Source organism: Thalassophryne amazonica, chromosome 2 (assembly GCF_902500255.1).
Source record: "Thalassophryne amazonica chromosome 2, fThaAma1.1, whole genome shotgun sequence".
NCBI classification, from domain to species: domain Eukaryota; kingdom Metazoa; phylum Chordata; class Actinopteri; order Batrachoidiformes; family Batrachoididae; genus Thalassophryne; species Thalassophryne amazonica.
The window spans coordinates 94,200,655-94,213,674 of NC_047104.1; the positions used below are offsets into that span (position 1 = coordinate 94,200,655).

General features: G+C 38.7%; 1 protein-coding gene across 1 annotated transcript in view; it reads left to right on the top strand.

The window, feature by feature from the left end:
• Positions 1-643: 643 nt before the first annotated feature.
• The window catches only part of cog4 (component of oligomeric golgi complex 4), a 35,239-nt gene continuing 22,862 nt past the window's right edge, over positions 644-13,020 (top strand). Inside the window, 1 exon segment of the mRNA XM_034189603.1 lies at positions 644-841. Coding sequence (XP_034045494.1) covers positions 710-841 — 132 coding nt within the window. The 5' untranslated portion in view covers positions 644-709.

A 13,020-nucleotide genomic window follows, 5' to 3' on the forward strand; every position in this document is an offset into this window, starting at 1 on the left:
AGTTAGAGGACTTGGCTGCAGTATAGGGAAGTGTGGGATGAGCTGTTTGGTCTGCTTCTACTGTGACACAGATAAGTGGCAGAAAATAAATGAATCAGAAATAATGTGACTGTATTAACTTTTTAATAACTGTGTAAGGTATTAAAATGGAAAAAGAAATGACATCAATTTAGGCCTAATGGTGTCTGGCCTCTTCTTTTTTGTAATGATTTTTATCTTCAGTAATAAGCCCTTTGTGTACGTGTCAATCACACTTTCTGGTAGTACCCATGATAATTTGAACAGAATGTTTTGGATTTTCATCACATTTTAACTGGACAGCAGCTTTGTTTATTTCCCCTGAATCCAAAACAGGCAGTGTGAAGTTGCGCTAGAGTCTGGTGAGATCTTCTTCAGTTACTTTTATCTGTCTATCTGAAGAATACAGAATCATTGCACAGGGTGTAAGTTTTTTGTTTTTTGTTTGTTTTTTTGTTTGTTTGTTTGTTTGTTTTTTCCTTATTTTAATTTGGGGATGTTAGCCTACACTCCAGTCCAGCTGGTGGCGGTAATGATCCGTGTAAGCTGGTTACCAACAGCCATTAAACGCGAGGAAGAAGAAGAAACCAGGAGATGTGTGCATAGAGCCTGACAGGCAGCGCTGAGGGGAAAGTTTCCCGGCTGCTTGTTGCCGTGACGTGTTCGTATCCTGCTGCACTGTTTGCGGAAGATGGCGGACAGCGGGAATGCTGCGGCAAGACGCGACTCTGGCGCTGTTTCTTCTATAACTATGGAGACTATCTCAGCTCTGACAGAACTGGAGGACCTGGAGAGAGTCTACCAGCAGCTTTGTGCTGAGGAGGTCGGTGTAAGAAGAGTGTAAGAGGTTTTGTGCCGGGGTTCAGGTCAGAAGATAAGGCGCTGAGTTTTCTGGGCGCAAAACCTTTCACGACACCTTACATAAATCGAATCTCTTGAACTACTTATGGACCTGACTATCATTAATAGGTCGTCCATTAAATAAGGAAGGGTTGTACTTTGTGGAGACAATTGTTTGTCTTATTGCTGCCAGTATTGTGACTAGGTATGGGTATTAAGATTTTATCTATCGATTCCGCTTATCGATCCGATTCCTTATCGATACCGCTTGTGAATTTTCTGTGTACTAAAAGGAGGCTTTACAGGTTTTCTATGTCAACAACATTTTGAATTGGTCACTGGATCCATGATCTCTGGACATAAATAAATAAAATCTAGTTTTTGTCAAAAGCATTTCCTTTCAGACATTTTGGCATGAATGTCTCTCCATACCTCTGAGTTAGAGGTGGGCGATACCGGGAATTTTGGTATTGATCCAATACCAAGTAAATACAGACTGAGTATCGCCGATACCGATACTTTTTCAGCTTGAGTATTGATCTTTTTACACAAGGATTGTTCATTATTAATACCAGTGTTGGTATCTATTAAGATCGATCCGCCCACCTCTACTCTGAACTGAACTCAGCCGGCTGCCGCACATCAGCGCAGGACGTATTGTTTTAGGAGGACAAAAATATTTTGATCAATTGCAGTTTGTTTGTATTACAACATTTGGAAAGAGGTGTCATTTGATTTAAACAGCGTTTCGCTTTGAAGTTATTAATTCAGACTGGACTCTAACATTCTAATTTGACTCAGCAGAGAGCTGCACAGCATTTGGAGCTGTGTGAACAGAATGGAGGGTGATTCTCCTTTATTTCTCGCATCAAGACGGGAGTCCAAGTTAGTAACTTTAATCTGTACAAAAGTGACTCACGATTGAGATGAAAGTGGTGGAAAAACAAAAAAAGCTGTAACCCAAAATTACCCCCCAACACCACCCACACGAAAAATGTTTGAATTCTAGAAGCTCTGAAATGCGATCTGGTACTATTCCAAACATTAAACTGCAGTGAGTGCAGCATCCATTTTGATGAGAAAAAACCCAGCTTTCCTTATTCCAATTTATTCCAGTAGTATTCTGCTCTTACTAGGATGCAGCAGTTTTCTAGCTGGGCAGATAGTTCTGGAGGAACTGTTTTTTGTTTCATCAGGTTCTTTTTGTCTCTTTCTCTAAAATTGCATTGTAGCATTATTAGTTATTATGAGTTATTACTGTTATTGTTGTTGTTGCTATTATTATTAATATATGAATAAAATAAATGAAAAAATACAGTTTGACTCTTTTACAACAAGCGCTGAGCCATTAATTATTATACAGAAAACAACTGCACACAAAGGTGCTGAGATGCGAACAGTTTAATGCTAACTTTAACATTGAAAATGCCATAGACATGCTAACGTGTTAGCATCGGCCCTGTTTTTAAGTTATAAAATACATCTCTCAACTGTTTCAGAAGACCATAACATGTCAGTTTAACATAAAAAGGTAAATATTACTCAGACGTATGCTCTTTATGGTTTAAAATTAAGATAAAGCAATGAACCAATGAAGCAGATCGAAGCACTGCTTCGATCTACGAATCACTGCTTCAATTGGTTCAAAGTAAAGCCGCGCTGCAGGGTGTGTAATCAGTGTAGAGAAATTATCATTTTCCTGACAAACACCCCCAAAAATAACAGCCACTCTGAAGGACCGATAAGGGAATCGTTAAGCAAAAAGGTTATTGACGTCGGTGGATCGAATCATTTCTTAATGATACCCGAAAGGAACTGGTTCTCGATACCCATCCCTAATTGTGACACAACATAAGCAAACATGAAGTGGAAATGTAAAGTAGAAGCAGCAATGACTTTAATGTCCACCAGCACCCTGGCATTCACAAACAACTTGAAGCAACTACATGGTGTTTTGTGTGTTATTGCGCGGTATCAATCAGAAAACAAAATTTCAGAACTGAGGAATTTTGCGGACCCACTGAATTCATAAAACCGACACTTGCCTTATTAATTATAGGGAATAATATTATAATATTCTGCTGGTACAATTTAAAAACAAAATTTTAGTTTCTAGTTAAAGATTCAGCAGCCACCTGCTCTTAGTGCACCTGGAAGCGGAGTAGGTGAAGGTTAGTGCCTTGCTGAGAGAACAAGGGACTGTGTGTGTTTCCCCATGTAGAACTTGAGTTGCAGAAAGGACATCTGGTGTAAAAACCTGGGAGGTGATGATCTAGTTTTTAAGCGATGGGCTTCAGACCAGGGAATCCCACTGATCTCTATATATTACTGGATAGCTCATAGGCCCGCACACTCCGTACAATCCGCTGAAGCAAGCTGGGGGCCATCTTGCCACTCCCAACTTATGCAGCCCGCACAAAGACAGCTTATTAGAACGTCAACAGTTTCAAGTAATAACTGAGCTGATTCTCTTATTTACTTATTTTTGTTCTTAGGATAATGTAAGATTGATCCCTCCTAATCCATGCCTGTCATGATTAGCTATTTGATTTATTTTCTTTCTTTCTTTTATTACTTTGACACTTTCTTCCCTTCTATTCTCACTTACTCATATCCCACTGGGACAAATACTCAATTCTAAAAATTATCATTTTTTAATCAAAGTTTGTACAAGTGTTGTGGTATCATCAGCAAGCTTGTGTGTGTGTGTGTGTGTGTGTGTGTGTGTGTGTGTGTGTGTGTGTGTGTGTGTGTGTGTGTGTGTGTGTGTGTGTGTGTGTGTGTGTGTGTGTGTGTGTGTGTGTGTGTGTGTGTGTGTGTGTGTGTGTGTGTGTGTGTGTGTGTGAGAGAGAGACCACACCATGGTCAGTGAGAATTCCAGGTCTAACTGGTGTGCATTATTTTCGTGTATATGCACATGAAAATTCAGTAAGGTATATCTTATAAATTATATTCCAATTCTAAGGTGCAGCTATGCCAGTATACAAAGTTATATCTAAAAAGGAAGAGTAAAATAGGAGAGTAGAAAAGAGTAGAGTAGAGCCACTTAGGTGCCTGGTCTTGAGAACCAGGGATGGTATTTCGTCGAGTTAAGTCACTGTAATATCACTCCGCTCTGGTTGTCACCATAGCAACGCGCAAATTAGTTGGCGCAGATCAGTTGTGTTTTGGCAGGTGAATGACAGAAATACAATAAAACATGGATTTCCAAGTGAATTTTAATATTTTTGTTGAAAATAAAACGTTTGAGCAATGGGAAGAGGAGAGCAAACGAGAAGAACAGCAAAAGCAATGGCATAAAGATTTAACATCGGACGAACTGGACAAGATTGAAGACAGGAAAGAAGAAGAGAACGGTTGCCAAGGATGAAAATATCTTGAGACTGGCATAAAATAGTCCCAAATACTTATGCATTTTTATCAAGTTCTGTTAACTTAAATATTTGTGTGTTAGCTCACTGTGTGGGACCATGGTATAAGCGGATTAAACAACTTGAAGCCATGCATTATACGGTTTGAATGCACTTCGCGGAGTAACACCACTCCGCTTCACGTCGTGGTGTTTTAGACTCCGCGTCATGCATTCAAACCGTATAATGCATGGCTACTCGTTGTTTAATCCTTATATAATGTGTGTGTGTATTGGTACCATATCATGAACAAAAGTGGGTGGATAACAAAAGTCATGATAGATAACACAGAAATAGTGGATTTTTTTTAATTTATTTTTAAAGTTGCACTAAAAGAATAAAACACCACTTAACTAGCTACAGGAGAGTTTTCCCTGCAGTGACAACATTTATTACACACAGCTCTGAGCTTCAGCCTAATACAAGTAATAAAGTTCCAAAACTATGCACAAGTAGACATAATAAATGTTTTAAAATAGTTCGTCCAAATACAATACATGTGGCTACACATGTTAATAAGCCACTTATTATTATTATTATTATTATCATTATTATCTTTGCCTATATGCTGGAATAAGGCCTAGAACTCTTCAAATGATTGTTCATTACTTTCCATTTCAATCATACTCACAGGTGAAATGTTCGTCCGCAGCCTTTGATCTGGCGATTTTCACAGTTTATAGCTGCACATGAAGGTATTTTTTAAACAAAATTACAAAGAATAAAGTTGCGTGCACCTCATTAAAGATCAATAGAAGAGAGTGTCCAGGAGCGGTACATCAGAGTGGTAATATGGTGGCCAGTTTGTTTCAGAAATATTGGTCAATATTGACGGCGCAACTCACATTTGCTGCGGCCTTCACCCACTTTGCCTCAATTCGGATGACGGACTGCTTCAAGTTTAGAGCACATAATGTCAAATGTATATGTGTTGTCTTTAATTTTGATGTGTGCCATTATTACGGTAAACAAGTAATAATTGTAGATTAATTGCTGTATTCTGAGGTAATTGGAGTGTAAATGTAATCTCGTTGTTGTTGTTGCATTTGTAATGACAATGATAATAAATCTCATTCCATTCCAGTGAGCTATCCAGTAATATCTAGAGATCAGTGGGGGATCCTCTGTTCAAAACCCAGTCAGCCCAGAAAATCAGTGAGGCAAGGGCAAGGTCCTTAATCCCTTAGTTGCTCTCGGTGTGTGGTGAGCGCCTTGCATGGCAGCACCCTAACACAGGTGTGTGTGTGTGTGTGTTTGTATGAATGGGTGAATGAGAGGCATAATTGTGAAGTGCTTTGAGCTTCTGATGCAGATGGAAAAGTGCTATATAAATCCAGTCCATTTACAATTTATCCTGTGCCAAATCCTATTGGAGATCTGTACGTGATCTATTGTGGTGGCCCTGAATACCTGGGAGCAGCCAAAAGACAAAGAAATTAGTAAGGATTCTGATTTTTTTTATATTTGTGTGATTTATACTGTAACTAATGGCCATAACCACAATTTGGAAATGGTAGAAATTTTTGTGCATAATAATTTATAATAAAATAATAAAATAAGGATGAATGTATTTTTAACAACTAAAACAACCACCATTATTACAACAATGTTGTTCAAACAGTATTAGTGTTCTAGTTTTACTAACACAATGTTGCACTGTCACTTAGTGGAGCATTGTATTCCACGTAATCTAAGTGGAATTGATGATGACTAAGATTTTTGTTTAGAAATGAAAACATCAAGGAGCAGCTTGGCTTGAAGATAGGTTTTTCTTAATGGATGTCAGAGCTGTTCTGTTGTCAGATGTATTCATTTTAATATGCTTGCAGAGTGTTCTGTGTAAGTGTATTTCTAGGAAAACAATAATTGAGATTAGACTTAGGATGATCAATAAATGACTTGTCAGGATTGGGGCCAAAAATTAAATAAATAAATAACTTAATCAGAACATCCCTAAAAGGAGCTGTTGCCTGTCAGTCTTTTTCTTCAAAGAGGAGGCAGTTGTTGTACAACTACTGTCATGGTTGTGATAACTACTGCAGTAGCGGACATGAATGCTGTTTCAGATGGTATTGTAATAAAACACTACGTAAATTTCCCCATACTAGTGGGGCTAGTAAAGGATTATTTTAACTAGATTTGCAAGCAGATATTAAGGGTCCAAGCACCCCCTTGGATTCTGGCCTGCCCCAAGCAGGGACTACGAGAAGTAAGTGGCAACAGAAAGTGCACGTTTCATTTTGCCCAAAATGTATTCTTTTGTATTCCTGGGCGGTGATGGGCTTCCCATCAAATGGTGGCAGTAATGCACTGGTCAGTTGATTGGCCTACCACAAAAACAGAAGATGAAGAAGAATCCCTGTTTGCTGCAGCAACATCCTGATAATTACTGTTCAGTGTGAAACTACTGGCGAAAGCAGAACACCATATTTCCAACCTAACAGTTCATCAAAATGTGATCTTTGCAAATCTGGATACATTGTTCGTTGTGAACGTCTGAACAACATTTAAGGATACCTTGTGGTATATTTTACCAAATCGAGTACAAGAAATGTTAACAGTATCCTGGATGTAAGGCTGCCCCCTTGTTTTTTCACTCACTTGTCCTATGTGTGACTGAAATTTCACAATTTATTAGAAGCTGCATTTGTCAAAGTGTAGGGTGGTTTCCCCAATTTTCCCGGGTTAATGTGTAGTTTGTGGAGAGCTCAGAAGACTCTCAGAAACTGACAGGAAACGGACTTCAATTTTAGATGTTGTATTGAAAGATGCCTTCACTAAACAGAAAGTTGTTACAACAGCATGCAAGTTGATCACACAGCACTCTGCCTGCCTCTTCTGCCTCCCCACGGCCCATTGCCCTCAGCATGGATCAGTAAAGCTATGTGATTGGTTGAAAAATGTTGCATTTGACGTTTGAGCGGTGACTCCTGACATTGTATATAAATGATGTGTGTAAAAGTAAAACTCTGTTTTGTCTGTGTAGCGTGGTAAGCAAAAGTATGAAACAGTATGCATCGTGGGGTCCCAGAGGAGATATGAAATTATCAAACAGACCAAGAACATGGCCATGAGACATACTGCCCAATGAAAGCATATTATTTATAGCACCACCTAGCATTTTTTTCTGGATATGGTTAGGTTGTTCTGTGCTCTCGGATAATCCCAAATTTCATGCCATTTGGCAATCCTACTGAGAAAACCCGTCATTAATTAAATACCATCACATATGGTCAAATTCCGTCAAGAAACTTCTAAACAGTTTAAAAAATAAAAAAAAAATCAAGGTTTCCAGTCCAATTTCTCAGAGTGACACTCCAGAGAATGTTGTGACACCAATCTGGCCTTTCTGCATTAAAAATCCAGAGACGACTTTGCGCCGGCCTATTTTGCAAAACTTATCTTGGCACAAAGAGGCCTAGATAGTTTTTCTGGAAAAATCTTAAGCCACTAATCAGAACAGGAATAAGGTTTCCCCGATGTGCGACTGGCAGATCAAAATTTATTAGAGGTTTTTGTTTGTTTGTTTTTTTCAAACCACTTTTATTATTTATAGTGCCGTCTAGCATTTTTAATATACAGTTTGTACTGTGCTCTAAACACCATAAACAGTATTCTGGCTGAAGCTGGCAAATTTGGCGGTATTTGGTCCATCCATTAATGAGAGCACATTTTGAGTTGTTTCAGCTGTTCTAAAATGAATTTTAAAATATTAAATAATAAGACGTGATTTATCATCATCTTTGGTCTCACCGTAAAACAGCACTTTGTAGGATTTTCAGGGAAAATCTACATGAGATTCTGAGTGATTTTGTACCTTTTGAAATTCAGTGAAAACAATCTTTACAGTGCCATCTAGTGGTGCAGTTCCACCAGCGTTTGCACTGCATCATGAAGTAAAGAGCATCATACATGGTTACACTCGAAGCCATGAAAATTGCAAACAGCAACATATTTTAAAGTTTCCAGTCCAGTTATTAAGATTCATGACCCAGAGAACGTTCTGACATCAATCTGGCTTTTCTGCGTCAAAAATCCAGAAGCGAGTTTGTTCGGGCCAATTTTGCAATATTGCGAAAAAAAAAACTATCTAGGTGTAAACGAGCCACAGCTCACTCCATGATCACAATGCTATAAAGTTTTTCTATGTTTTACCACATGGATCAAAAGTTATTAATCTCGACACATTTTTATTATTTACCAGCTGAGTTACATGCACGGGTAATAGAGAAGAATTTTAGCCATGTCATTGTATGTCACATGTCACTTCTGTTTAAGGTATAGTAAGTTGTATTGTGTGTATGTTGTCTTCATTAATTTTCATAGAGCAAATTGTGACATTTATGAGACTCAAGTGAATGATGAGCAAAGGTGATAACATGTCATATCACTGCAATGCTGTGTCATGCCGTACACAGCAGGTACATTTTAATTGAAAAAGCGCATGCTTTAACTGGCACACAGCGTGTGCTGGCCTGTTCAGATTGTAATTAAAGTGCCCCCTAGCAAGCCACTACTACGTAGTAAGTAAAGTGTGATGCTTGCTACCTGACCTGAGTATCACATGAACTGCAAAAATAAGGGCTCCAGTGAGCGGGTTGTGATTTAATATATAAGACTGACTGTGTGTATGTGTTCGCGCACATCTACTTTCATCCTAAAGGCCCCAGTAACCTCCTCCTTGGTGTCCCCAGTCACCATAGTAAGTTTGGTGTGGACTGCTTAATTACTGTGGCTGTGTATAGCAAACACACACTCAGCTTTATATATTAGATAACTCCACCTCGCGTTTTTCGTCAGCCATTTTTGTATATGGTGAGCTTTTCCTGAATCTACCAACCCTGTAAAGTTCACATTTCAGCTCCGCCTGGTTTTTGCTGCCCATTGATGTTTTTGCCTAGAAAAATAATAATAATAAAAAAATAGAAATCAGCACAAAAACAATAGGGTCCTTCAACCAGTTTTGCTGGTGCTTGGACCCTAATAACTGTCACTATTGTAATTATTACAGTACTGGGAGCAAATGCACAGTAAACTAAACTGTTGTTGTAATAAACCATTATTGTAATAACTGTCACTATTGTAATTAATAAAGTAGTTGGAGTAAATGCACAGCTGACTAACCACTACTATAATGTTACTCTTGCAATTACTGTTATAGTAGGACAAAATGCACAGGAAACCACTATTTTAATAACTGTCACTTTTGTTGTTATTAAAGTGTAGGTAACACCAAAAAATGTGCACAAATAATCACTAAAAATGAAGTGTTTATTTGAAAAATCCTGAGCAATACAAGTCAATAAATGCGCATGTGAAGGATAAACCACACTTGTCTGAAGCCTGCGCTCTATTTCAACCCTCAGCCACGGCCATATTGTTGTTACATCATCACGAGAACGGCACCTGCTGATTCAAGTGCAAATCAATTGCAAACACAGCAGAGGTCAAGCTGTTTTTAGACGATTTTTTTTTCTAGTATGGCGGCGCTTTTTTTTTTTTTTTTAAAGTCCAGTCTGAAGGTTATTCTGAAGCAGCTGTGGGGGGGCAGCTTTATGGTTTTGAACCTTATTTAGACCTCAGTGAGGGAGAAGAAACCTTGGAGGAAAACCTTCAGTCTGATAACAGTAACAATACTGGCAGAGTTCAGAACACAGAATGGTGATTATAAAAATAAATAAATAATGCAGGAGATTATAAACTTTTTTCCCAGCTCTGTGGTCATAATCAACTGATTAAAAGTTTGTTTTACTGTCTTTAACATCAGAAAAAGTGATGAAGTGTGGATTTTGTATTTTATTTTTTATTTTTTTCTTAGAAACAGATACATTTCAAATCCAAAAAATGGTATGGATTGAAAATATCAGCTATTTTTAAAATAAATATTGTTTCCTTCTTGAATAGTTCGTGTACTGTACATTAGTAGCGTAACACATTATTAAATATTAAAACCATTCACACAAGGAGTAAATAATATAGTCTTACCTGTCTGTTTTAGTGACATTATCTTCAGTCTTATGAAAACGTCTGAAAATAATGTAATTCGTTGTCCTGGCTGAAGAAAAGTCCACGATGGTTCAAGTCTCTGCTGTTAACGAGCCACTTTGCGCCGCAAGTTGAAAGACTCCCAGCACCTTATCTGCTCATAACATCTCAGTCTGCACACAACGAAATTATCCCATGATCCACAAAACAATCAAATAATGTGAAAAACTCAGTTTTGCTTCTGTGTCGAGTGGAGAAGCCACAGACACCGTGCGTGTGCTCTTGTCATCATAAGTGGTCCACCTGCCAATCAAAAGGATTCTTCCGGCAAGAATGAACTGTTCTGACATCGAAAAGACCGTGCAGTACCGACCCGAACCACTCGGTGGAAACAGGTCAGAGCAGTAGCCTGCAAAAATCCATAAATTAATGGGGCTATTAAGGTAAAGGTTCTCGTGCACTTCCTCCTTCTTCTCCAATGTCAAGACTTGCCCAGAAGTTCCTGGTTTTTAGTGGCACGCGGTTCAATATCCAAATATTTATCTCCTTAGTGACTGCACACCAGGAAAGCATAAATTTCAAACTGTTGTTTTAATTTTAATCTTAAATACTCAAAAACAAACATTACATATAGTGTCACTTACACTTTAAAGTAGTGGGAGTGATGGCACAGTTAACTAAACTGCTATAATGGTTACTCTTGCAGTTGCTGTTATGACAAAATGCACAGGAACCACTGTTGTAATAGCTGTCACTATTGTAATTGTTACAGTAGTAGGAGTGAACAGTAAACTAAACTAAACCACTACTATAATAGCCTAACTGTTACTATTGCAATTATTGTAATATAGGACAAAATGTACGGTACCCTCAACTGCTATTGCAATAAATGCTATTAATGTAACTGCCACTTTCCATGAATATAGAATCTGTCTTCAGATTATTAAGATAATCACTTTCCAAATAATTATTAGAATAGTGGGTAAAATTGGACAGAAGTTGAACCATTATTGTTACAGTTGTGGTATAGTGACAGTTATTACAATAATGATTGCAACAGCATCTCCTTTTTTTCCACCCAGAGGTCCTGTGGGGGTATTGCAAAGTATACCAAAAGCCTCTTGGGCTTCTATCACTGGGGAACCAAGCATTATTATATGGTGCATCGAGAAAGTATTCGCCCTGCATCACTTTTACCACATTTTGTTATGTTACAGCCTTATTCCAAAGTAGATAAAATTCATTCCCCCCCCAACCCCCCCCCCCCTCAAAATTTTACTCACTATATCCCATAATGACAATATGAAAAAAGTTTTGTGTTTTAGATTTTTGGAAATTTATTAAAAATAATAAATTTAAAAAGCCCTAATAAATCACAAGTATTCCCAGCCTTTGCCAAATTGAGCTCAGGTTCATCCTGAATCCACTGATCACTCTTGAGATGTTTCTTCAGCTTAATTAGAGTCCACTTGGGGTAAATTCAGTTGATTGGACATGATTTGTAAAGACACACACGTGTTTACATATAAGGTCTCACAGCTGACAGTGCAGGTCTGAGCACAAACCAAGCACGAAGTCAAAGGAATTGTCCGTAGACCTCTGAGACAGGATTGTCTCAAGGCACAACTCTGGGGAAAGGTACAGGGTACAGAAACATTTCTGCTGGTTTGAAGGTGCAGAATGAGCACAGTGGCCTCCATCGTCTGTAAATGGAAGAAGTTCAGATCCACCAGGACTCTTCAGCTGGCTGCCCGTCTAAACTGAGCAATCGGGCGAGAAGGACCTTAGTCAGGCAGGTAAGCAAGAACCGGATGGTCACTCTGTCAGAGCTCCAGCATTCCTCTGTGGAGAGAGAAGAACCTTCCAGAAGGACAACCATCTCTGCAGCAATCCACCAATCAGGCCTGTACTAAGGAGTGGCGAGACGAAAGCCACTCATTCGTAAAAGACAAATGGCAGCCCACCTGGAGTTTGCCAAAAGGCACCTGAAGGACTCTCAGACCATGAGAAACAAAAATCTGTGGTCTAATGGGACAAAGATTGAGCTGCTTGGTGTGAATGCCAGGCATCATCCCTACAGTCAAGCATGGTGGCGGCAGCATCATGCTGTGGGGATGTTTTTCAGTGGCAGGAACTGGCATTGGAAAGACAACAAATGCAGTATAATTTGCCAGTATTAAGCAAGAAGAAAAACAGAAGAAATACTAAGGTGATCGCCGGCCACTAGCCCTAAGCTTCACGATGTTGACATTTTCTCCCAAGCTGAGAGGGTTATCAAGAGGAGGTGTAGCACCTGTGATGGACTTCTGCCGTGTCCCGATGTTGTCTTGTTGTCCATACTTCACGAGGTTCATTTACATTCTGCCCTGAACCGGAACTCTGCTGAAACTGACCTCTCGCGTGAGTCATGGACCGCGAGATGGTGCGATATTCACAACTGTGAAACAGCGAATACTTATCTAATAGATAACAAAAGAAAAATGAAGCACTGTGAATACTTTCTGGATGCTCTGTATGGGTTTCTGTTGTGTCACAGAAGTTTAAAGGAAGTGTTTCAGGCCCAAAGTTTACTTATTGCAGGACCATTTTTATATATGCACTCAGATTTGCAGGTCTTTGCGGATGTTTGACATGAAATTTAAACCATATTTTGTTGAAAAAATAAAAAGTGTTTTTTGTACATTGTGATTTCATAAATTGATGAATCAGCATATTGGCTGATTCAATTTATTCAGTCAAGTAATATTTTTAGTTCTATTAACTATAT